The sequence below is a fragment of the Oreochromis niloticus genome, linkage group LG2 (assembly GCF_001858045.2).
Source record: "Oreochromis niloticus isolate F11D_XX linkage group LG2, O_niloticus_UMD_NMBU, whole genome shotgun sequence".
NCBI classification, from domain to species: domain Eukaryota; kingdom Metazoa; phylum Chordata; class Actinopteri; order Cichliformes; family Cichlidae; genus Oreochromis; species Oreochromis niloticus.
In genome coordinates, this window is record NC_031966.2 from 17528428 (window position 1) to 17553657 (window position 25230).

Here is a 25230-nt window from a genome sequence, read left to right on the forward strand (position 1 = left end):
AACCTTGCACATTTATCTTCAATGACATGACCACTGCCATCCTATAACACCTTGAGTATGAAAACACAGGTACCGACAGAGCATCCTATAGCAGATGATTTGTCACTTAATCAGGCCATCACCGGGATCTTACACTTGTGTTTTAATGCAAGATGCCTTTAAGAAATAGGTTAAAAAAAAAATAAAAATCCAGCAAAAGGCTTGACTCAGGACCTGAGAGATGCATCTGGCTCTTCGGTTGATCTATCTATTGTTCAAAGCCTTATCAGAAATGGTTTCAATGGAAGGGTGGATGTCCAGAAGCCATTCTTAAGAGAACGAGAGAAAGGCATGAAATATGTTTAACAGCAAAAGACCTGGACTAAGAATTTGTGGCAATTCAAATCTGAAATTTTTGGTTGAAATAATCTTCAGTATGTATGGAGCGGGTCTGGAGAAAAGAACAATACTAATCCATGTATTCTTATATTTTGATAATACAATGTACTCTATTATTTAACTGGATCAGAAAGTGATAAACACCAGTTTTAAACACAACGACGTATATATAGTGCATCAAGAGCAGACAGGGTCATTACCAATAAATACATGTCTACAGACTTGCTTTTGTTTCCAACCTTCCAAACTAATCTTATGTTTTGCTGCAAAGCCGAGCATGCTTAACAAAATGCTCATGGTATAATATACATCTTCTTAAAATATTTAGGTGTAATGCAAACCCACTGACTGAATATTTTGTATTAATCCACGATAACCTCGAGTAAATTACAACTTTTGTCACGCATTGCATTTGTAATGCAATCTCTAATCTTGTGGGAGTGAAGCTTGAAGTTTCCGAGCTATCGCCACAGTAATGACAAGGACACAATGAGCTGTGGCTTGATGACAGATTTAACATCACGTTTCTACTACAGTGAACTCTAACTAACAGCCAGGCTTTTCTTTTCTCATACACCCTTAACTAATCTTCAGTTCTCTAATGCATTCTTGTCTAGTGACTTTAAATTTATAGCTGTGGGAAATATATTATCCTATTCTTCATGACATAATGCGTTTATCTGTGAGAATAACGCTGCGTTAAATCTGAATCTACACTCTCTCCAACTCCTAATTGCAACATCTGCTGTCAAAATGTCATGGCAGAATGAATTGTTCCTCCCACATACATTATCTAGCAAAAGTTTCTCTTTCTTTTTTGAGTAGATTTCAGAATATAGTCTTGCTTTTAAAAACTTGGGAACCTAGAACCTTTATATAAGGTACTCCAAATGGCAATCTTTCAAATCTACCAAAGGCATTGAACTTTGATTTAAAAATATGGATTAACTGTATATAACTTGCTCAGTGTGTACCTCCTGTTGGCTCTGGCCAAAGCTTAATCAACAAACTAAAGGTCTCCAACAGTAGAAGTTAAAATGGCAATTCTTGCGATAAACCAGGGACTGACTTGGCCCACCCAAGAGAGATGAATCTAACAGAAAGCCTCCTCAGACCTACCCATCTTCCCAGATGTCTCTTCAAGCTACTTTGTATTCAAGCCACCTTCTTCAGGTCTAACATCTGATATCAGCGTGGATTGCCTCCTGTCAGTCTCTGTGAAACAGAGCTAGCAGGATTTCTGATACAAAGAAGGGACGATACCGACTGCAAAAGATTTGCCTTGATGCGTCTGTCTGGGGACTTGAAACGTACCATGGCTTCATTTTCACACTGCAGTTGGATCAGAGTCATATACATAATTTGCTGTATGTTGCATTGAAATTCATATCGTTATTATGAACCTTCTTATAGCTGAATGATTGTGTTCAAATGCAGGATAAAAGCCATGATCAAAGCACTATGTTTATCTCCATCTTCACCATGTCTTGCATTCAAGGTAACAAAATGCAATAATTAGCAAGTTGGGAAAGCATTTTTCTATGTAGCCAAATGGGCAGGGTAATTGGATAACATAATGAAGGAATTTAAAGTGCGTCTCTTCACTGCTGCAGCGACTCAACTGAGATCTCAACGCAACAGAGAAATCTCTCCAGTTCATTTCTTACAGAAGTAGACTACTGTCAAACTATGTAAGCTGAACACGTAATTACAAGTTGTAGACTCTTCTGTTATGATAAATGTCTTCCATTTGCTGCCTGTACCTGTATGAATATGGAAAGAAGTGTCAGCCCTCATTGGTCTCAGTATAAATCACATCCTCTGATGCTTCTTTTTCCTGTTATCCTTATTTCATTTTCCAGTTATCATAATCTTTTTTCTTTTATTAGCCATTTGCTAACCACATCAAGATGATGATGTAATGGTGTTTCCCCCCCTACACTACACTGCGCACTAAAGCTTTTTCACAATTCTGACTACTGTTTCATTATCATTTCATTATTATCTCTCAAAGGTCACTCTTTGTGGGGGGAAGTACAGTGCGCTGGCCCTCCTATTTTACCTTAGGAACTAGAGCAGTTATTGCAAAAAAGAAAGACATAAGAAAGCTAAGGGACAGTGTGTGAGTCAGTGTGCACTTGGCCCTGGTCATGGTCCACCTGTGCTTTTAAAGAAAAGCCTAAAAGCTGGTGGTTTTGCTGTCAATCTGTATAATAAAGTGAGGTTTTAGAAGGCAGAGCAGACTGTCATACAGAAAAATCTTCCCACAGAAACACACAGCACTTTCACAAACACACACAAAGACAGTAGCTGCACTCTGCATGACCCATATTTTGGACATGACACTGAAGAGAAAGGAAGTTGTAGGCATAGCCGCTGGCCTGTTTCGCTTGATCAAGCTGCTGGGTGGAAGCAACAACGTCGTGACAAAGACACCGTGGAGCTGGGTCTACCAGGGATTTTCTGAATCACACTCGTATAGAGAGCAGCCTTGCAATGCTTTTTGAAATCAGTTTGTCATTTTACCTGTGCTGCTAATGTATAATTTCACATCAATCAAAGAAAAGTTAGTTTTTAGCCTTTATTACCAACTTTTTTTTTAGCTTGGACTATTTAAGCAGCCCATAATTTATGTCCATTAAAGTGTATAATTGATTATAACAGTCTGCAAAGGTTAGCAACACAATGAGATATTTCCCCCCCCCCCCAAAGATGATATTTATTTCATGAAACACCATTTTCTGGTATTCTTATATATTTTGCAAATATAACTCCTTTTCTCTCACATCAACACCTAGGGTGTTCCCTGCCTCTGGTGCTATAAAAGCTGGTATAGGCTCCAGCCCTCCCACAGCTATAGTTGGGCTTTGACTGCAGGCTACAATTTTCATGTTGCAATTTTTAAAATCACTGATTATGCCTCAGTAAACATGAGATGGTACAAAGCCAAGGGTAGATAGAAAAGTCCTCATGTTTTCTTTCTCACAGATTTGTAAAACCCTCAAGAGAGGCAGAGTCTGGCTCTGTGAGATTTCCTCAGAGGCTCGAGTCCAAGAGACAACTCAGGCACTGCTCCATTTGCTTTGTGCACTTTTTCCGGGGTGATGTCTTATTCACAAGAGCCTCTTGGGGTGCTGGACAAGCATTGCATGTCTAGCAGCTTTTTGTAAAGAACAAAGGCATATGGCTATGGTAATCCTTTAGCCTGTTAAAGAAAAACAAGTTCAGACAGACTATGAGCTAATCCTGTTTGACATACACTGTTGTGCTTTTTTATGTCTTCCTATCAGGTGGATTTAATTACTCCATTGTGAGAGAGAGAAGCAAATAACTTGTAGAATAAAAAAAGAGAAAAAAGTAAGAAAAGTGAAAGCCTTTTGACGTTAATTAACAGCCTTTATGTGACGCATTTATTGATCAGCAAACACTTATACAAAGGGAACCACACCATTTAGCACACTATCTGAGGAGACAATGTTGCTTCTAGGGACATAAAAAAAAAAATGAATAAAACTGGAAGGAATCTCAGTGGTCAGGAGGCAAGGTGAGAATGAATCTGTTCAGCTCACATGATGTCTGCTCAGTATGATAGAGAGATGCGTCTCCAGCACCGTTATGGATGGTTAGCAAGCTCTGAGGTGAGTGTGTGGACTGAGATAACCATGAACAAAGCACGGTCTTGCATAACTAAAAAGAGTGTGTGTCACCAGGTAAAAACAGAAAATCATGGTAAAAGCACATCTTTTGAGCATAAAGCCAGTCATCTAAGCAGTGCCCTCCAAGAGAACCATAAAAACATAATCAAAAAAAAAAAAAAATTCTCCTTAACATTGTGATGTTAAAATTAATTTTTTACAGAATCTCACTGGGAAATTTTATCCCGGTATGATCACCAAGGCTTTTGAAATATTTGCTGGCTTACCTTGAAATGACAGTTTGAGCATCACTAACAGAGAGAGATGATGAAAAACATACAAGTTTCAAAGCAAAGACTAACTTTCAAAAGTGACTTTAAAGATGGCAACATGGGCTATAAAAATAAGGCATAGTCAATCTGCCTAAACACATTTCAAGAAGCTGATCTCAGAAACGTTGGTAGTAAAACACATTTTAACTATAGGAAATGTCTAAACTTACCCATTCACCCTTCCACTTATTCAATTCATGATCAAGGGCTTAAAAATAAATATTTAAATGTAATTGTAACTCGGTCAAGCAATTAATATTATAGTTGTCCCATTTCAGAGTTAAACATGGGACATCTATGGACCCACTAACATGACTGCAGCAAACAAACTAAAATGTCTCTCCTTTCAGGGGAAGACAAATGTCCGGCAGGCAATCGATTGAATCAACAAAATGAGGAAGAGTTAATTAGAGGCTCAGGCTGGGATCTAATGGACTCAAAGACTGTGTATACTTTTTTGACAGTCTTAAATGTGATATGCTGGTAATAATTTTTAACATTGGACATTTTATTGATTTAGATATTAAACAAGGGTTCCTGCTTTCACTAGTCCGTAACGAGGTTAGCAAAGAAAGGCAAAATAACCATACACGAGTCAATTCGGAGGCCACTGAATTTGACCCACCATCAACACCACTGTGGCGCCCTAAATATGAGCATACACTTGAAATATACTGCACACAAAATATCAAAGGCTAAAACTGTGTTTTTAACGCTCTCGCTTTAGATTTAAGCCAAATTTCTTCCACAGATTTCAGCTGCCCAGTAATTCAGGGCCTCTTTAAGTAGGTGACATGTCTCAACTTCAGGTAGGCCGGGTGACTTTCCGTAGGAGGCATGCAGCCGAACTGCAAGAACTGGGTTTCACGTCATTTTGGAGAAATAACCAGTTACCGAAAAAGACATGGTTTAAATTCCAGCATGAATTATTCTATTCTTTTGTTGCCTTGTTCCATCTTTTAAAAGTACTGCATTAGGGGGTTGTACACAATATTACTAAATGTATTTGAACCAGTAACTTAATTACAGTATTTTATTTATCTTAAGCCTCAAAATCTCCATTAAATAAAACCTACTTTTTAATGAATAAAAAGTAGGTTTGTTGAATAAGTTAGTTCAACAGTATTTTCTGTAAGATCCACGTTAAATGATCTTCGTCCTTTGAATCCATAAAGAGACCTTTTCCCCTCTGATTAAATAAGTGCAATAATAATTAAAATAAATAAGATTCTAAAGACCTAAGAAGATAATCTAAACTTTTCCATTCTTTACTTTTACTGTAGACCTCAGACAACAATTACAATTCAAAACAGATTCTTTTAAATTCATTCTTTCCAAGTAGCATCCAAGAAACAGCGCGCCAACATAACACAGAATATCCTTGGGATTAACACAAACACCTTTCAAAAGCTCACACTGTTGTGCTCTGCTCAGCAAAGATTTCTTTTTTAAACTTAAGCACACTATGATACCATTACAGTTTAATACTCTACTTCTCCTGTCAAGGACAACTAGTCATCTCATCAGTGTGTGTGTGGAGAGAAAAAAAAAATGTCTGCTAGCAAGGCAGATTTGTGGAGGTATATGAACAATGTTGCTTTACCCTTGAAGCAGCTTTCTACTCCGTTGAAGAGAGTCACATGAAGGCCACTTAGGGTAAATGGGCCACTTACATCACAAAGTGTCACATAATGGACACATACAGTAAGTCCAACCATCAATATAGAGCTCTTTCTATGAAAACTGATGGTTGAAGACCCTATTGGATCGGTTACAGCAAAGGCAGAAAACCTACTGACATCAAAGCATCTCAGGAAGCTTTTTCCTCACCAGATGAAACGTCATTTCTTGTAATTTGATTCTTACCATGTGAGAGCAAAAGTAAGCCTTAACACACAGTAATTCTTTGAGTGTATAGGAGAATTATATAGGGTCCTTATATAGGACTCTGCAAGTGAACTTCCCTTATTTAATGCTGCTGAAGAGGAGAGACTCCCTTACGCTGGGTTATCTGACAAATACAGCTGTAATCTTTCTCAACCACGCTCTCAACCACCTTTACCACCTGACAGATTCTCCTTTACTGATTGTATGTGACTTAGGGTGTAGTAAAATGTAGGAGGACAATACTTCTTATGCTGTTTTGACTTTATTTGGTAAAATTGGGTTTGCTACGAACTACTGAAAGGCTATGATTAAAACATTGTGTAAACATACATGCTGGTATGGATATTAGGGGTTCCATGGTATGGTAGTTTTTGCATTTCCTGGTCCAAAACCAGGCGGAGACGCAAACCCAGCATCTAGTCTACCCTTAGTGCAGGTCCCAAGTCTAAATGAATGGGCGGGTTTCATGAGGAAGGGAATCCACTGCAACATTTGTGTAAAATCAAACATGTGGATCCCCATAAGGAGGCAGCCAAAAGTTTCTTCTTCTACACAATAAAAATTAAATCTGTGTTTTCTTGCAGCACAAACCAAAGTCCTTATATTCAGCTTCCCAAATCAACATTAGGAATTCTGCTTGAAACTCGGGTGTAGTTTTTGTTTAAACCTATTAATTACCAACATTGTACAGTCATGCTTCCTCAAATTAAGAAATTAGAAAATTTAAAACACTTTTGTTTTTAAATCATAAGCAGATTTTTTTTTTTTTTTTTTTTTTTTTTTTTTTTTTAACTTTTAATGCCTTACATGGTCTCACTCCTACATAAATTACAGATTTAGTCTGACCCTATGAACCAAACTGCTGCAGGCTTTCCTCAGGTCTGACCCTCCTAACTGCTCTCACAGCCCACCTCATCCGTTAGAGCCACACAGATATGGAGCTTTTTACCAGAGGAACTGAGGTTAGAAAACTTTCTACATTTGAATAACTCAAAGAATAAATTTTACAGAGAGGCTTTTTTATAATAATAATCAAAGTTTTAATTCCTACTGTACTATTTCTTTATTGGGTTATCTATAATGTTTTACTGTTCACATATTAATTTCTTTATCTTCCTGTTGTATTATTCACAATGTTTGACCAGGTTTTACGCCATGTTTCCTACCAGTGAAACAACACACATTTCTTAAAATGCAGAGTGATATGAGAGAGACTGTAAAAAAGAATTTGAAATGTCCCACCCTAACTTTCAAACACACACATACACACACACAGCTAGTGAAAACTATGGTGCCATGTTTTGGGAGAAGACTGCATCTCACAGTTACCAAAACACCAAACAAAGTTCCAATTTCCAAAGTCTTCGAACAACATTTCTCAACATGATCCTTATCATCTACTGTACATACATAATCAGTGCATAAAATCAGAGCACAAGTTAGATAAGTTAAAAAAAAAAAAAAAAAAAGAAAAAGCAAAAAAAGCAAAATGATTAATAAACTGTGGCATGCTGCTGTTCGACTGTTAGGTGTAGCCTACAATATTTGGCTGACAAAGCTGACACAGCCCTATGTAATTAATGATTGATTATAGCATGGTCACTCTAAATGGCTCAGTTAATGACTTTCGGATTCAATTACAAAGCAGCTCTTCAGTTTGACTCCACTGGCCACTTCTTCTTTTGGCCAGCAGTGTATTATGAGGTCTTGCTTTCTGAGACCACACTTTTCCCCTCACTCTCAAAGTGAAGTTTAATCAGCAAGGCCCATCTGGTCAGATGTAATGACAAGATGGAGGGTTTCATAATGGTTCCCCACTTCATGATTCTAATTGTAGAGAGCATAATGACCTACAATGGTGAACCTCAGAGCCAAAGTGCTCTCCTAGTCAATAAGTGGGTATTTTAATTTGCTAGAGCTAGAGAAGAAGAGTGGAGAGCTCCCCTTTATTGCATTCCCTTACCACTGTGTCACATTTTCTTACCCAGACACTGGAGAGAGTTAGATTGCATGCTGGATTGTTTTGGCTGCAAAGATGCAGCAACATGTATTTGTAGAACACAACTGTGGTTTTATAACCCCGATGAAGTCACCTGAAACCTTCACACCTACCGCGCCTCCACCTCAGCTGGCTGGCTGCCTTCTGCAACCAAAACTAAAATAAATAAATAAATAAAGAACTGCAACAATAGCATGTGGTGAGGACTATTTTTCCACACTAGCAGTTTGACTGTGAAGCCAGGCCATTGTTAGAATCAAGAACAAATAAGATTTGGCACAAAGACTATAGTATAAAGCTTTACCTCAGGTATGCAAATCAAACAAATTCTTGCACTTAATTATTTAAGCAAACAGTGAATGGAGCACAATTTACAACATTTTAAAGCACAACCTAATCTAAAAGAGTCGGGGTGCTGCGTAGAATGTAAATTAGTGAGTTGAACTCTACACTTAATGTTTCATAGGTGAACATCAGTGTTACTATTTTTGAAGAATTATAAAAGCCAAGTAGCATACAGGATGTCATCATCTACAGGTTTTAATATCAATAAAGGAGTCAGAGAATTAAAATAACTATATACAAAGAAGAAGACCATAAAACTATTATTTGCGGTTATTATCTTTGGACAGCTAGGTGGTAGTGCTTTAAAAATAAACAGGCTCATTTCTAGAATATTGCACGACCTCCGGTACATTTTGGCAAACAACTGTCAGCGAAAACATAGCTGTATGTAAAATTACATATTAAACCTTAAAAAAAAAAGGAAAAGAAAAAGGAATAAACAAACATAAAATAGATTATGAAATACTGCTGTTACTCTATTAACTAAAACAATTGCCAGTTAGAAACTGTATATGTAGATCTGAAGAGTTCTCTGATCAGCAGAAACTTCCCCCCCAAAAAATCAAGGAAATAAAACATTTGTTTATGTGGCTTTGTGAGAAGACCCACATAAGGAATGAGGGTATCGATTAGGTTGACTTAATTACCTTTTGCAATTCCTGGCTGCTTTAGGGTTTAACGCAGAGAAGGGAACTACTTCAACTTAAACTGTGCAGTTTTTCATCTTAGCCCACGACTGATGGACAGCTCTACTTAAATTAATAATGAAGGGATTGCATCAGGAGATGAACATGAAGTTTTGGTTTGTTTACTGAAAAGAAAGATGCAAAAAAGTTCTCCATTACCTGAGGAAAACTGCAGAGGCTACATAAAAATATTGATGCACATCTGAAAGTTTTAGGGATTCCCTCCATAACCAGTGGACAATGTTGCATTTAATGCTCTTTCAGCTTAGCATTAGCTGGCTACATATCTTTAAAGATTAAAAGTTTACCCTGAGCTGATGCGCATCAGTTACGCTTCATGATGCATTTATTATTCAGTGGCTTGGAGTTTTGATTTCAGCTGGCGGCAGAGGCATGTCAAAAATACATGGTTTAGTGTGGACAGGAAAAGACAGGCAGAGACCCAGTTCTCATGCAGAATACAAAACTGGTTTATGATATGAATGATCGTAGCCATTTAACTCATGGTTGGATTTTGATATGAGAAAGTAACTGGCATATTTGCCCATATAAACTCCCTGAGGACAAAAACACTGTTTTCATCTACCAGCACCTGAAAACTATTCCAATCTGTCAAATGAGGCCATTACACACTTTTGATGTAACTAAAAAAGCGAAAGGTTATATGTGGTTGAACTGAAACGTATGTCAAATAATCAGTCACATCTCTCTGAGGTGTCAGTTGACCAGTGAAGGAACAGGCCAGCTGCTAGAGACCATCACTGAACTGTCACCTCCACCATACATCCAAATACAAATCTAATGCCCACTGAAGAAATGGGTAGATCTATGTCAGACAGTGCCTCCTTGACAGGGATGTGACTGTGTGCTACCCTTTTATTAAAAGCTGCACTTAAATACAAGATAGATGTTCATTTTGCCTTTTTCCAGCTGCACAGAGTTATTAGAAACTGAGAACGTGCAGATTTTTCCCCCTTTCCTTAACAAGCCTCACGTGACTTTTATGATATCCTCATTGGAATCTGAAGCTTACAAGTGCAAAAACATGAACTTTTTGTTTATCTTTTGATGACTTTTTTGTCTATTGGGTTAATATTTCATTGATAAGCATGCCTCTACTGCTCATGGCGGTGGTGGCTGTGGTGGCTGTGGAGAGCAAACCGTCTGCTCGCCTCTTGTATCCAGCTTGGCTCTCATTTTTTCGTCATTAACTCACATAAACATCCCATCTGTTCTCCTTTCACACTTCCTTTTGCCAGTACTCCTTGCTGCTCTAATCTGTGTATCAACCAAGTGTGTGGGGATTTTCTGTGTTTTTGGAAAGAATGTGAAAACCCCAAAAGTGTTTGTTAAAGTCTAACTCAAGGTGAAATCACTGTTAGAGCCTACCGATTCGTTTCTTTGTCTTGCCATGTGCAGCCGTCTTTTAAAACCCCGCTACACACGTCACATGTGAAGTTTAATTTTAAAAGGGTTTAAAAAATGCATGCAAAAGTTTTCTTAGGAGGATTTTTTTTTCCTGTTGGAAGTGCCAGGCATTTTCTCACCGGGGTTTTCCCCATGCAAGTGTTTTGGACAACTCCTTGTGGGCTGCAAAATGTTTAAAGTGAAGGCACACAATCTTTGCAGTCCTCTTCTCTCTGCTGTTTACTAGCCTCCAGATATTGCTTTGCTGTTGCAGATACTTCTGTGCCAGCTGGGAGGACCATCAGAATTTAATTAAAAGCTATCACAGAAAGATTTTGTCCTCGCCCAGAAACCAAGCTTTTGAAGTCTGTATTGGCTAAAAATCGTATTTACTTCTTTCCGGGGAGCTTACTATAAAGAAGTCCTTTTTCTGTTCTTTAGCAGTTGTTTTAGATTTGTAATATTTGTAATAGTACAGTAACCCTTTTCCAGTCACTTTCCTCATCACAAATATTTGAAGGACAATCTTAAGCTGATCAATATCTTCCAGTGAACCTACTGATTTTTTTCTACCAGTACCAGTAGATGTATTTGGCTAAAAAGTACATTTGAGTTGCAGGTAGGAGTCGGAATTTCCAACTGGAACGCCCCCCCAAGTCGGATTTCCAACTCTGAAAATCGGAGCCGCCCGGCCAACCCCAGTTTAACAATCCAAGATGGCGGCAGTGAACATAAACCTTGCTAAGAAGCAAAACAAATCCTGTTTTTTCTCGATTTTCCAACTTCACTACTGGAACATGCTCAACTCTGCAGTGACATCACTCCTAGTTCAAAAGTTGATCACATCTCCTGATGAAAATAAGGAACTGCATGTCGTCACACACCAAAACAATTGGTTGGTTTCATTCTGAAACCCTTTGGTTCAAATTTATTCTGTTATTATAACTGCAGTAATAGATAGATAGATAGATAGATACTTTATTAATCCCCAAGGGGAAATTCAAGGTTCCAGCAGCTTAAGAACACCACACACACAGCATTCACTACAATGTACCAGGATGATACACAGCAATCAACAAAACAACATTACTAAATCTAAATCAATCTAAATCTAAATCAATCTAAATCAACAGTAGCAAAGCGTATAATGTACTGGGGATGCAGTCCTGTTTGAGGTGTGTGTCAGGATAATAATGCAATGGTGCAACAGTGCAAGGTTAAAATCTAGTGACCAACAGTAAATGTGTGCATATGTCAACATGTACAATAAAATGTAAGCACAGTAATTTAACAGTTCTAATATAAATATATGGGCAAATAATATAAAAACTAACCAGCAGTAGTATAAGAATTATGGCATCAGTGCAAGTCAGATACAATCATTGGTCAAGAATGACATATATGGACAATAAAAAAATGTAAACATGGTAATATAACAGTTCTAGTATAAATATATGGGCAAATAAGATAAAACAGAATAAAGTGTACGCATGGTAATATAACAGTTCAAGTATAAATATATTGGCAAATAAGATAAAACAGAATAACAGTAGGCTAGTATAAGAGTAATAGCATTAGTGCAAGTAAACATAGTAGTATAAGAGTTCTAGCAGCAGTGCAGGGATAAGGTACAATACACAATATGGGCAGATAAGTCCTGTGAATGTATTAGAGGGTGGCGGTGCAGATAGACTATGCAGAGAAGACCAACTCTCCTTTTCCCTTAAGCGAAGCATTGTAAAGTTGTATGGCCCTGGGTACAAATGACTTCCTGAGTCTGTCTGTTGCGCATGTCAGGGAGCGCAGTCTCCAGCTGATCAAGCTCTTCTGCTGTATGATAGTGGTGTGGAGTGGATGACAGTCATTGTCCAGGATGTTGAGTATCTTGTTCATAGTCCTTTTGTCTGATACTGAAGTGATACACTCCAGTTCAGCTCCCACAACAGAGCCAGCTTTCCTTACCAGCCTGTCTAGTCGCCCAGCATCCCTCTTCTTAGTGCTTCCTCCCCAGCATGCCACAGCATAGAAGAGGACGCTGGCAACAACAGACTGGTAAAACATCCTGAGGAGCTTGCTGCAGACATTGAAGGACCGCAGCCTCCTCAGGAAGTACAGCCTGCTCTGCCCCTTCTTGTAGATTGCTGCAGTGTTGGCTGACCAGTCCAGTTTATCGTCTAGATGTATTCCCAGGTACTTGTATGTGTTCACCACCTCCACATTGACCCCCTCGATGGTGACTGGCAGCAGGGCATGCTTAGACTTCCTGAAATCCACCACCATTTCCTTGGTCTTAGCAGTGTTGAGTTGTAGGTGGTTGAGTCTGCACCATTGCACAAAGTCCTCCACCAGGCTCCTGTATTCCTCCTCCTGCCCGTCCCTGATACAGCCCACAATTGCAGTGTCGTCCGAAAACTTCTGCATGTGGCATGACTCCGTGTTGTAACAGAAGTCAGAAGTGTACAGGGTGAACAGGACTGGAGAGAGCACTGTTCCCTGTGGAGCTCCGGTGCTGCTGATGACAGTGTCGGAGAGGCAGTCCTTCAGTCTGACGAACTGTGGCCGTTCAGTCAGGTAGTCTCCAATCCAGGATACTAGGTGAGCATCCACACCCATCTGCAGGAGCTTATCGCTCAGTCTGGGGGGGTGGATGGTGTTAAAAGCACTGGAGAAGTCAAAGAACATGATTCTCACTGCACTTTTCCCCTTGTCCAGGTGTGAGTGTGTCCTGTGTAGGAGGTATGAGATGGCATCGTCGACGCCCACTTTCTCCTGGTATGCAAACTGCAGCGGGTCTAGTGCATGGCGCACCTGTGGCCTAAGTATCCTCAGAACCAGTCTCTCCATGGTCTTCATCAGGTGTGATGTGAGCGCGACTGGCCTGAAGTCATTAAGCTCACTTGGGTGTGGTTTCTTAGGGACAGGGATGAGACATGATGTCTTCCACAGTGTTGGGACTCTCCCGAGGTGCAGGCTCCGGTTGAAGATGTGCTCCAGTGGCTCTCCCAGTTCAGCAGCACAGACCTTAAGCAGTCTTGGGCACAGTCCATCCGGCCCGGCTGCTTTCCTGGGATGGAGTCTCTTCAGCTGTCCCCTGACTTGATCTGCCGTGATGAAGGGGGGGGAGGGAGGGAGAGGGGCAGGTGTGAGGGGTTACCCTGGTCTTGGTCACCCTGAGGAGGCGGGGGGTGGAGAGGGAGGGGGAGTGTGTCTGTGTGGGGTTGCCATTGGTCCGGTGGGGGAGGGGTACGTGTTGCATTGAGAGTGAGAGGGGAGGTGTGAATTGGGCAGTTATGCAAACAGTGTCCGGGGGTGGTGGACAGGCCGCATCCATTGAGGCTTGAGCAGGGCAGTCAAACCTGTTGTAGAAGTGGTTTAGCTGGTTTGCCCTGTCCAAATCTCCCTCCACAGAGCTGCTACTCTTCTTCCCCAGGCCTGTGATGGTCTTCATTCCATCCCAGACCTCCTTCATATTATTCTCCTGCAGCTTCTTTTCCACCTTCTTCTTGTAATCCTCCTTGGCCTCTTTCAGCCTGACTTTGAGTTCCCCCTGCACGCGCCTCAGCTCTGCCTGGTTCCCCTCCCTGAACGCCATCTTTTTCCTATTCAGGAGGGTCTTGACATTGCTGGTTATCCAAGGCTTGTTGTTTGGAAAGCAGCGTACAGTTCTTGTGGGGACAACAACGTCCATACAAAAGTTCAGGTAGTCGGTCATACAGTGTACTATAAGTATCTCAGTGGTGTACACATTATTTCAATACAATGTTTTAATTGGGCCAGTTAGTCACTGAGACACACACAAAAAAATCTTTTTTTTAAAGCATTCAAAATTTTAAGTTAGACTTTCCTTGCAAATGCAGTGACACTGCATTAAAACTACTCCCCACATTATAAACTAAATATGAGAAACCGAATGTGCCAGCAATGCAGTGAAGACTCTAAAAAGTAAAAATAACGTCTCCTTTTATGTCTCTAACTGGGTTACAGGATTTTTGATCATGTTTATCTCCAAATATGTCACTCATATAATGTTTAATGTTTATGGCTGACCTATTTTCTCAAGTTGAGGTTTGGGTTCATGTTAAGTCTTTATCTACTCCAATTAATTCATTACAGTTAAGAGGGAAAGATCCCATGCCTCCTCTTGAACTACGATGCTCTCACGTATGCCTGCCTGTGCGTGCGTGCACACACACACACCCACACTCTCTCTTACACTCTAATCAGGCTCGCAAGTGCCCAGCTCCATCTGATAAGACTTACTCTCTGATATTTTTTAAGCTCCGACTCATGATCTCTAGCTGACTGCAGGCAAGGACAGCAGAGATCCTTGGTGTGCAATCCTCTGCCCTTCACTTCATGCAATCCACTACTCTTCTCTTGCAATTTCCCAGTAAACATGTCAGATGACCAGAGGTCAGGGACATATTTGCACAATTTTCTCTGATGTGAAGTTCACATGATGAAGACAGCATGTGTGATAGTTTGGCTATTTATTTATTTTTTATTACAGTATCAACAACCAACTCGTTTTTCATTGAACACCCCAAAGAGAAAAATTCAAGTTCTACCATGTGGAAAGTCCCGTTCAGACAACACATCAAATGGTGTTAGTCAGACAGTGGGAGAAGTTCTGTTGTAAAGTGGACCTCTTTTGCTAATTTGCAGCTATTTTTTTTTTTTTTTTTTTTTTTTTTTTTTTTTTTTTAATTCTTGGATTTGGCTAGAGCAGCTTTGCATAACTCAGTTTTTTTTTTAAACCTCATGCTAAGCCTTGCTGCAGCCTCTCAATTCATCTGCTGTCTGAAATAAGCCATTTTGGCTCCTTTGCTTTCAAGGCCAGCCTCTCTTTGACCTAAGTTACTTCTGATAGGATGCCTCTTATAAACAGGTTTGAACAGCAGTTGGGTGGGGCTTCCATACTTGCAGGCAGACCTGTGTGCCTGAGGATACCTTATTAGAGATAATCACTCTAATCATAATCATATAGAGTCATTAGTAGAAAAAAAAAAAAAAAAGTGAAGCCTGAGCTTTGGGCACACGTGGATTGCTCCAATTTTATCTGACACTTGGCCATGTTTAAGTGAATATTATCAATTGTAAGACTATAACAGAAAAAAAAATTAAAACATAATTGGTCCACTTTCATAGCTCCCCATTATAATATGCGTTCTAAAAAAAAATGAGGCAGAATGACTAAAACAAAAACTCATGACTAAGCCAAAGCTAATTTCTTTAGATATTTTCACATTTTCTGATCCAGCTTTACTTTATTTAAACAGTTATTTTAAATCAAGTTCAGGAAACCCTGTTCTGCAAATACACACAATATTTTTCACAGCTAATATTTTAAAAGGTGTTGGCAATAAGGTGTTAGCAAGAACATTTACAGTGGCACTGTTCTGTTAAAGTGTCCAGTAAACTGTAACGGTGAGCAAGCACGAACAGGGAAGGGAAACAGCTAATATAATGCAACCAGCTGGTGTTTCTCTTGCAGTAGTGTGATAAAATGCAAAAGAAAATATCCATTATAAAAAAGTCAAAAGTTTAGAAGCTATGTTAGTTGTTTAAGTGCTGTGGACAGAAAATACGACTTGCAGCAAAGCACCATGATCATCTTTATGTTTGTCATGTTTCAGTTCTGTGAGTGCAAGTTTTAAAGATGCTTAAATTAACATAAATCAACAACTTTGCAATTAAAACTTTGCTTTTTTAAGTTTCCTCTTGCAGGGTCAGAAATTGTCTGGGATACCACACAAAGAAATGAAGTGGATGGCAGAAAAGCTTCAGGAAAAGAGATCGTGCCAGGTTTTGCTTCCAGGTTGTCATTCAAGTTAAAGAGACACAACATCGCCTCTTTCTACATGCAGACGTCAACATATAACCATCTCCCAACCCTCGGAGTATGATATGAACTTCGTTATTTATTACACCCTTCGTTCCCGTTTCTCATTTCCTCTTGTTGACAAACACCCAGTCCAAAACATATATCCATCCTGCTTGATGAGCACTATTTCACATGACATTTCCCCCCCCCCAAATCTCTTACAGCGCTTCCCATCTAACATACACCTCCCCCTCTTTCTCCATCTCATCTCGTTTCTCCTATCTGAACCATTTCTCTCCATCTACCAGCCTCATTCTCCACTTTGCTAATCTTCACACCACCTCCAGCTAAATGAATCACTCTTTCAATTTCTTGTTCCCATTTCTCCCCATCCCAGGTTGCTCCATTCCCATTTTCATCTTCCATCATTCCCCCAACGTGTCCATTGACTCCACCTGATTCTGCCTGTCTTTTACACCTTAATCCCTTCATGCCTCCCTCCCACTCCCTCCCTACGTGGCTAGCAGAATGGCTGGTAGGAGAGCATATAATTTGTCAGGAGGTGCTGTCAGTTGACTGCTCTTCAGGCTAAGAGCTGCTCTCCTCGCCCCTGGGTTCACGGAGTCACTGCTCTGTTCCGCTCTGGGATTATGCAGATCTTAATTCCCTTCCGCTCACACCTGAGGGTGGCAGGGCATGAAATAAGAAAAGTGTTCACTGCAAATAAAACTTTTTGCCACCAAGAGGAGGGAGAGAGGTTGAGGGAGGAAGAGAGGAAGGTGACATGGAAAGAGGAAGACAGAGGAGCTTGGTTATTAGAAGATGGACTGAGTGAAAGAATGATGGCGTGGAAATAAAATGTGTTGTGGAACCCACAATGAATGATATTTCCTGCAGTAGCGAATAAACTAAGCACAGAAACAATATACTCCACCCCGAGCTCCCATTTTCAAACATGAATCCAAATGTTCAGTATGCAGCAGCTTTTATTAGTTTTTGTAACCCCAGCAAGCTTTGTAATCATGGCTCCCGTTAAACTGTTCAGCATCACGACCACGATTATCCTACACTGGAGCATTAATGTAGCGACTCAAACGACCCACAAAAGCCATCAGTCAACCTTTCAATGCAACCGGGAATTCCACAGGTAGTTTGACACCTCTGGGCAAACAGGGTTTAGTGACTCCGTGGTTACTTCATGGTTAGCGGCATCTTTTTGTTCTGTGCGTAAACAGCAGGTCTATTTTTTTAAAATTAATTAATTAATTGATTGATTTCTTGCTCGTATGTACCAGTCTTCCATTGCCCCCTTCCAACCAGCATTTAAAACGTTTTAGATGTTAGTTTCTAATGAAGTTTTTTTTTAAAGAAGTCCACAAGGACAGATGTCTTACAGCCAGTAGCCTCGATTGAAATGGTTTTAAAAAAAGTTTATGCGAAGCAGTTGATGAGAGAGAAAATAACTCGCACAAACACAGAGAATAGCAGATTGCTCCCTCACCTGATAAAGACTCCTTGGAAAAAGCAGAAAGACAAGACATACAGTATCCGAATGACCTGTGGGAGCATCCTCTGGCTCGAAATCTCGCCCCACTCCCGATGAATAACTTGCAAGGTTAATTGTGGGAATCAACAAATCCACTGAAGAATCGTGAGACCGGTGTGGAGGAAAAAGGCATCGTCTCTCTCAGTGATCCAGGCTGGTCTTTGGGTAAACTTCTCCCCCCTCCCACCAAGTCCAAGGGGGGTGAACACATGCAAACAGCGGGCGCTGTGCTTCAGGCGGCTGGACGGCACTGGTCAGACTGTCAGTGCGCTGGTGCATGTGTTCAAGGGGAGTGTCGGTTTACGTGTGGGTTTCTTTTTTCCTCTCTCCTTTTCCTTGACAATGTGGTTTCGTCTCCTTTTCACTGTATTTCCCTCCCTCGCTCCAAAAAATTTGAAACGAGTGAAGATTTAAAGGAACAGTAGCTTTTGTTTTGACGGCTGCCTCTGGTGTAATTATCCTTAATTAGAATGAAGGGAGTGAGGCCTCCGATGATGACCTAATTAGACGCTGGCTGATGACCAGTTTGGACTAAAACACTCAAAAACGTGTAAGTAAAATGTGAAAGTTCATTTCAAAATTATTATTATTTAAGATTTCTAGTGCAATAAAATAGCTCTCTTCAAGTATTATCCACAGCGCCACAAGCTGCTTTATGCCATTCACCATTTTGTTTTCCTGCCAGTATCAGCAGGTAATTTCCAGCAACAATCCCCTGATAGCAATCACCTTTGACCACCACAGCCAGCAGCTTTCTATGCACAAATCTAATTAGGTGCTGTGGTTTAATTACACTTACAACATCTAGTTATCATTGGTAAACTATCGCTGTCAAGGGAGCCTGACCTGTAAATCCTTAACCGACCAATCAGAATGCAGAATGGTAGCAGTTTGTGGACAGAACTCAATTCAATTCAATTTTATTTATATAGCGCCAAATCACAACAAAAGTCGCCTCAAGGCGCTTTATATTGTACAGAACTGGTTTCTAATCACTAATTTAGAAGAAACAACCAAACAACTAAATTACAAAAGTCGTATTTATTTCAGTTCAAACTGATTTTCCAGATATTATTTTAAAAAATCTGGGCTGTTATTTTAAAAAAAAGATTATTATTATTAATATTATTCTTATACCCAGGAGATGCATAACCACAGATAAACCTGCTAATTACTGCTAACAGACAGGCATTTTAACATGGGGGTCTACAGGTAGTGACTCGCTTTTGGACCCATTCATAAAGTAGCCATTGGAGGAGCGGCAGTGTTTGGGACTTCAATATTAGCTTCATTTTTAAGCCCTGGAAGTTGCAGTATGGGCAAAGCAAATGTTCCACTGTTGTTCACCAGTTTTTTAAGGAGCTTCATTGAGCCAAAATACAATATTGTTATCAACCAACTGACTGAGGTAAACCTGCCGCCACCTTTGCACCCTTTAATCCTGGCAATATTGTAAAAAGAGTGATTTTCCACATGGAAACATCACAAAAGTGGAGCTTTTGCAGGGATGTTGCTGGTTTTAGCAAATGAAATGATGAGGTGGATGCTGTGGTGAGCAAGTGCCCTATCTGCTTTGGAAAAAAGATCAATATTTGTGGCTTGAACTACATGGAACCCTGTCTACTATGGTAGACAGTGTTACTGCATCAGGTCATTGAATGCATCCCCACGTACTGGCAAAAGAAAGAAAGCAGAGCCAGTCTCAGTGTCCTAGCACCTCTAAATATTAGAGATCACAGGGCAGCAGCACAGTTGTCTGTTTTATTGTCAGTCATCTTTCCCAGTTGATTCCACTCAGCAGCTCCAATATGTTCTAAGTAGGCAGAACCATTGCTTGTCTTTATGTGTGAAAATACAGCAGATTAACCTTCGCCATATTCAATTACTTGGTCCCCTTTCAATGAAGAATGGTGGTTCTCCATTCTTAAAAAGGAGTGAAAAATCACAAGCCTCTTTAGATTCACATTCCAGTGGGCTTATGAATTTACATCGGCTCATTCAAATTCTGTTTTTGAGTTTGGCTCTTTTTCTATGAGCTAGTGGGTCCCACAGTCAGAACTTTAAAAGAAGTCAAAAGATATAACAGGTAAGCCCACGTAAAGTCTGAGGAAAATAAAAACAAGAAAACAAAGGGATTATCCAGAAGGCATCATTCTTGTAACAGGGCTTTCACCTACCTGAAGCGTGCATTTGTATTTAGTACATTATTATGTAAAAGCTCTGTAGATGAGACTTTACCATCAACATCTGATAAGCTTAACATTTTTCTGGCCCAGTTGGACCCTAGCAGACTTATGGGTATGTAACAAATTGCAGAGACAGGGAATTACACAGGAAGGACTCGGAAAATGACATATAAACTAATAAAATAACATGGGTCACACCACTATCAAAATAAGTGGAGCTGACTGGAAAACAGGCACAAGAGGAAAGAATTCAGGAAGAACGTGTGGGCACAAAAACAAAGGAAGGGAAAGAAGGCCGAAGTTAATGAGGTCGTAGATGTGAAGGCAGAAGTTGCTTTGGATATTTAGTGTCTTTGTTCAAGACACTGGTGTTGGGTCTGTTCCCACAAACCCCGCTAATTCTAGAGACTTATTCATCATGAATGAAAACAAGACAGTCAGCGATCGATCGATTACTTGCGCAAGGGAGGCCTCGTCTATGTCCAGCATGGAAGTGACCCCGATGAGGACCTCCTCTCGCTGGCTTTTATTGACAAACTTCAAACAATAGTTTACAAAACACCTCCCCTCGCAACCCCCTTTGGTTACAAAGACAAGGCACTGTATGTATGTATATGCAGGTGTGTGTGTGTGTGTGTGTGTGTGTGTGTGTGTGTGTGTCCTCCTGCTGACCAAAGGGTCGTAAACGCAGGAAGCTTACATCAAAGGAAGTAGATCTTCCAGATAGGATGTATCTGCTATAAAACCTCCCCCAACACAAAGTGGTTAGAGGTGCTCAGGATCAAAGGAATAGCTTTGATAATACTGCTTGAACTAAGACTGTACAAATTTAAGAAACACAATGGCAACATTCAACAATTAGACCTAACAACTGGCTGATATGGTAACATCTAAAAGTCGTTTAATAGAAGCTCTTTTGGCCTTTCCAGCAAAGAGGGAAAGGGTGGCTATATAAAAAAAAAAAAAAGTCTAGTAAAACAACATAAAAGAGACACATCAGGGAATGGTAGTTAAAGTCGGGGTACTTGGGAAATTAGGAAAAATGTTAAAGTTTAAAGAGGAAGGTAGATTTGTTGTCAAGTTTAAAGATAAAAGTGACAAGGCCTTAAACCTCCCTCTAGCTGAAAGATCAAAGGGGAAATGTAGTGAATGTGAAAATGATGCTAAATGCTAATATTCTTGTCTTCTGCAAATCCAGAGCCCAGGGGTTGAAGTAAAAGTTAACATCTACTAAACACACAGGGATGTGAGTTTAGTAGATGATATACATTAGCTGTAACAGAACAGAAGCTGTTACTGTGAAGAATTTAAATTCTCGAAAATTGAGGCAGCCATTCAGGAACTGAGATGCTATAATTTTAACTAAGCATACATACATGCAGGATGAAGCAAGAGCAAGAGCTGTGGAAATGCAAAAACTGTGACCAGAAGGAAAAATGCCCCATCCAGATTCTTTCAGTAAAGTAAGAGGACACAATCAGCCCTTCATTTATGGGAGAACTGTTTCCTTCTGAATTTAGAGAAGGACCCCAAAAATCTCAGAAACATGGTGTCTAATCTGATACTTAGCTTGGATGGCTTTACCTTGGCTTCCAGCGACACTGTCAGGAATCTTGGAGACATTTTTTGAACAGGATGTTTCCTTCGATGTAGACATTAAACACATATTTAAGATTGCTTTCCTTTATCTGCACAATATTGCTAAAAATAGAATTACACTGTCTCAAAGGTTAGTTCATGCATTTATTACTTCTAGGCTGGACTATTGCAGTTCCTTAACATCAAGCTGTTCTAAAAGTTCCACAAAAATCCCCCAGATAACTCCAAACACTGCTGTGAAAGTATTGACAGGGGCTCGAAAGGGAGGTCTTATTTCCCTTCTACATCCCTGCTTCTCTTCATTGACTCTCTGTCAAATCTCCAACTGAAAATCCTCCTCCTCACATACAAATACTTGAGTAATCAGGCCCCATCATATCTTAAAGACCCCATTGGTACCACATTATCCAAACAGAGTTCTTTGCTCTCAGACTGCAGGCTTGCTAAAGTAGAATGGGAGGCAGAGACTTCAGCTATCATGCCCCTCTCCCGTGGAACCAGCTTTCATTTTGGGTTTAGGAGACAAACAGCCGTTCTAGTTTTAAGATTAAACTCAAAACTTTTCTTTTCGATAAAGCTTATAGTTAGATCTGGATCGGGTGAGCCTGAACCATCACCTAAAAAGGCTGCAAGGGGGACTTCCTATGATGTACTTTGCATCTCTTCTCCACTCACCCCATTTCACTCTTCAGGTGTTTATATACCACTACTACATGTCATTCAACTTTGTCTTCTCTCTCTCATAGCTTTTTTTTGTCCTTGTCCCCCTCTGATGTTGTTTTTTCTTAACCTCTTTCCCCTAATGGCAGACTTCAGCCTGTTCCTGAGCTTTGTTCAGCTGAAGATTTCTTCCTGTTAAAATTGAGTTTTTCCTTTCCACCACTGCTAAACACTTGCTCACAAGGGATCGTGTGATTGTTGGCCATTTTCTATTTAATATAGTAGGGTCCTTAAATTAAATAGATGTGTTATTGGCACTAGAGGCCAAACCACAAGATCACACATCAGTTGTGGTAGATGATGCAAGAGAGAGTTTTAGAAAATAAACACTGGCCCAGAGAAGCTGCAATATTGCATTACATGAAGTATGAGAGAGAAGCGAAAGACAGGAGTATAAATCATGATTATGGAATTAGATTAACATTTTTAAACTGAATGCAATGAGTTTGATTGCAAACAGGCAGGAATTTAACCCTTTGAAGCCAAGTGTAACATATTAGATAAATGAGTTTTTGTGGGTTTGTGAGACATTTTTAAGGAATAAATTACAAACAAATGCCCTAAGTTTCAACCTAATTAAGCCACATTTAGACACTGTGATTCATGTAAATGAACTTATCACATGTGAGATGGGCTATAAAATTAAAATTCTTGGGAGTGCACGTGGATGGTAAATGGACCATCCACATGCAGATCCGCTTTTTATTGCGAGCCTCATTAATCTGTAACACAAATATTCGTGCAATTTTTTTGTTGTTTGGTTGTTGTTTTCTATTCCGAAGAACATTGTCTAACATTTTCACACACTCTCACATGGTTGCATCAGGGGCAACTTCAACATGCAGACTGGAGTAGTGGCACTTCTCATAGAAGTGATAATGGCTGTTTATGTTAATGTACAGCATCCAATAGAAAAGGGTGCAGATATGGTGTGAGTTATAGCAAGACCTGGAGAGGAAACAAAACAATCATCATTGTGGTGGATATAAAAGACTTGGAAGCATTTTCTGGCCACTGGTAAAGCAAACAGCACAATATGGATTCTAAAGCCAACACGATGAAGAAAAACTCATCCAAAAGAAAGAAGCCCACTGATGCTGATGAACCACCAAAATAGTGGTTACTAAAGAACATAGAGGATATAGAATCAGTCCTATCTAGTAAAATCTGTTTCTCCCATAGATTTAGATTCAAGATTATTTGACTTTCAACTGTCTGACTTTGCACCAGCTACATGTTTGCACAGAAATCACAGAAAAGGCAAAGACTAAATAGCATCCAGCTTTCAAGATATTACCTGAACAAATTGAAATGGTGAAAAATAAACTGATGAAAGAAACGATGCTGTACTTAACAGCACATAGAATAGACGACAGATTGATTTTTGCCAGTAAAACCAAAAACAGAGAAAATACTTCATGAAGGCACTACGATTCCTCAAACCACCTTCAAGAATATCACATTCGTTCAAGTCAAACGTTTTGTCATCAAATCCCACAAATCACCAAAATCTTCTGCAATACAAATAAAAGACAGGGCATGTGCTGTAGCTCTTGGATAACAATGCGGGGCCATGAAACAGGCCAATAAGCTACTGGCTGCTCAGAGAGATTTTTATGATTTGATTATGATTCAATTTTTATTTTGATGTCGTAAAATGAAAGGGCACAACACTAAAAAGAGAAAATACACAGCTGATGAGCTACCTAAGTGACATCTGAGGCGAATGCTGTTAGCGTCTTATCTTTGCTGTTATTCTTTAACCTCTTGCACTGCCCTGATCTCAGCTTTGTAGATTAATAGGAGGCACACTAGTGAAAGGTCAGATTACAGCTGTGGCAGTCACTCTGACTTTTTTCCCTTTCACCCATACAACCAAAGGCGACGTTTTCTTTAACCAGCTTTATCCTAATATAACCGTGAAGCATGTGTCCAATTTATTCATGGTAACATGCCAAACTTGACCTCTAACACAGCAACCTAATAAGTTGGTCTCCGAGACTGGGGCTAATATTTCCCTCTGTATTTAGTGGAAACCTCCTAAGAAATCACTGTTTAGGTTAGCAACACATTTATGCAGGTGAGTAAAGATTGTACTAAAATTCTATGCAATTCTCAGAAGCCCTGTTGCTGCCAGCATTTGTGCCAATTGTGAATTTCCTGGGAAGTTTTTTTTTTTTCCTATGCAGTTTGTACACTCCTTTAGTCGCAGAGAAATGGCTGCACAGCCTGGCACAAAATCCCAATCTCGAGCTCTCCCCCAGAGGGTTAGACCTGTAGCTGGAGTAGTCTGTTTGTGGTCTAACTTCTTCCTTATCCTCTGCTTCAGAGTAAATAACATTCTGCTTGGCTGTTGGTCTGGGTGAATACAAAAAGCTTTGTGCAGCGGTCCGTGCTGTTTATGGCCTAAAGAGGTGATTATCCACATAATGTTTAGAGGAACTTACATGGAGACAAGGTTAAGGTGCCATCCTGTCTGGTTTTATTGGTTTTATCTCAGCTGTTTGGATTTGACAGGACTTTGGTAACAACTAAAAGTCTGTCCTCTTTCATCCATGTTCTCTGTATTTATACTTTTCATGATTTCTTGCCGTTGCACAATATTAGATGTAAAATTCTCCTTTCTGTACGCTACTGTGCATTCTGGAGAAAATGCCATATTTAATAATGTGAATAGATGAGTAGA

The 25230-nt window shown here is 39.8% G+C and overlaps 1 protein-coding gene across 5 annotated transcripts in view; it reads right to left on the bottom strand.

Moving 5' to 3' along the window:
• glra4a (glycine receptor, alpha 4a) overlaps positions 1–18823 on the bottom strand; it is a 42459-nt gene extending 23636 nt beyond the window's left edge. The window contains exon 1 of one of the 5 annotated variants that reach the window (XM_025910766.1): positions 17995–18804. In XM_025910766.1, the coding sequence (XP_025766551.1) occupies positions 17995–18062 (68 nt within the window). In that variant the 5' untranslated portion in view covers positions 18063–18804. Of the gene's footprint in view, positions 1–17994 lie in introns of all 5 variants that reach the window. The other 4 variants (XM_025910772.1, XM_019364446.2, XM_003445271.5 and 1 more) reach the window with 4 other exon arrangements.
• Between the last annotated feature and the right edge of the window lie 6407 nt (positions 18824–25230).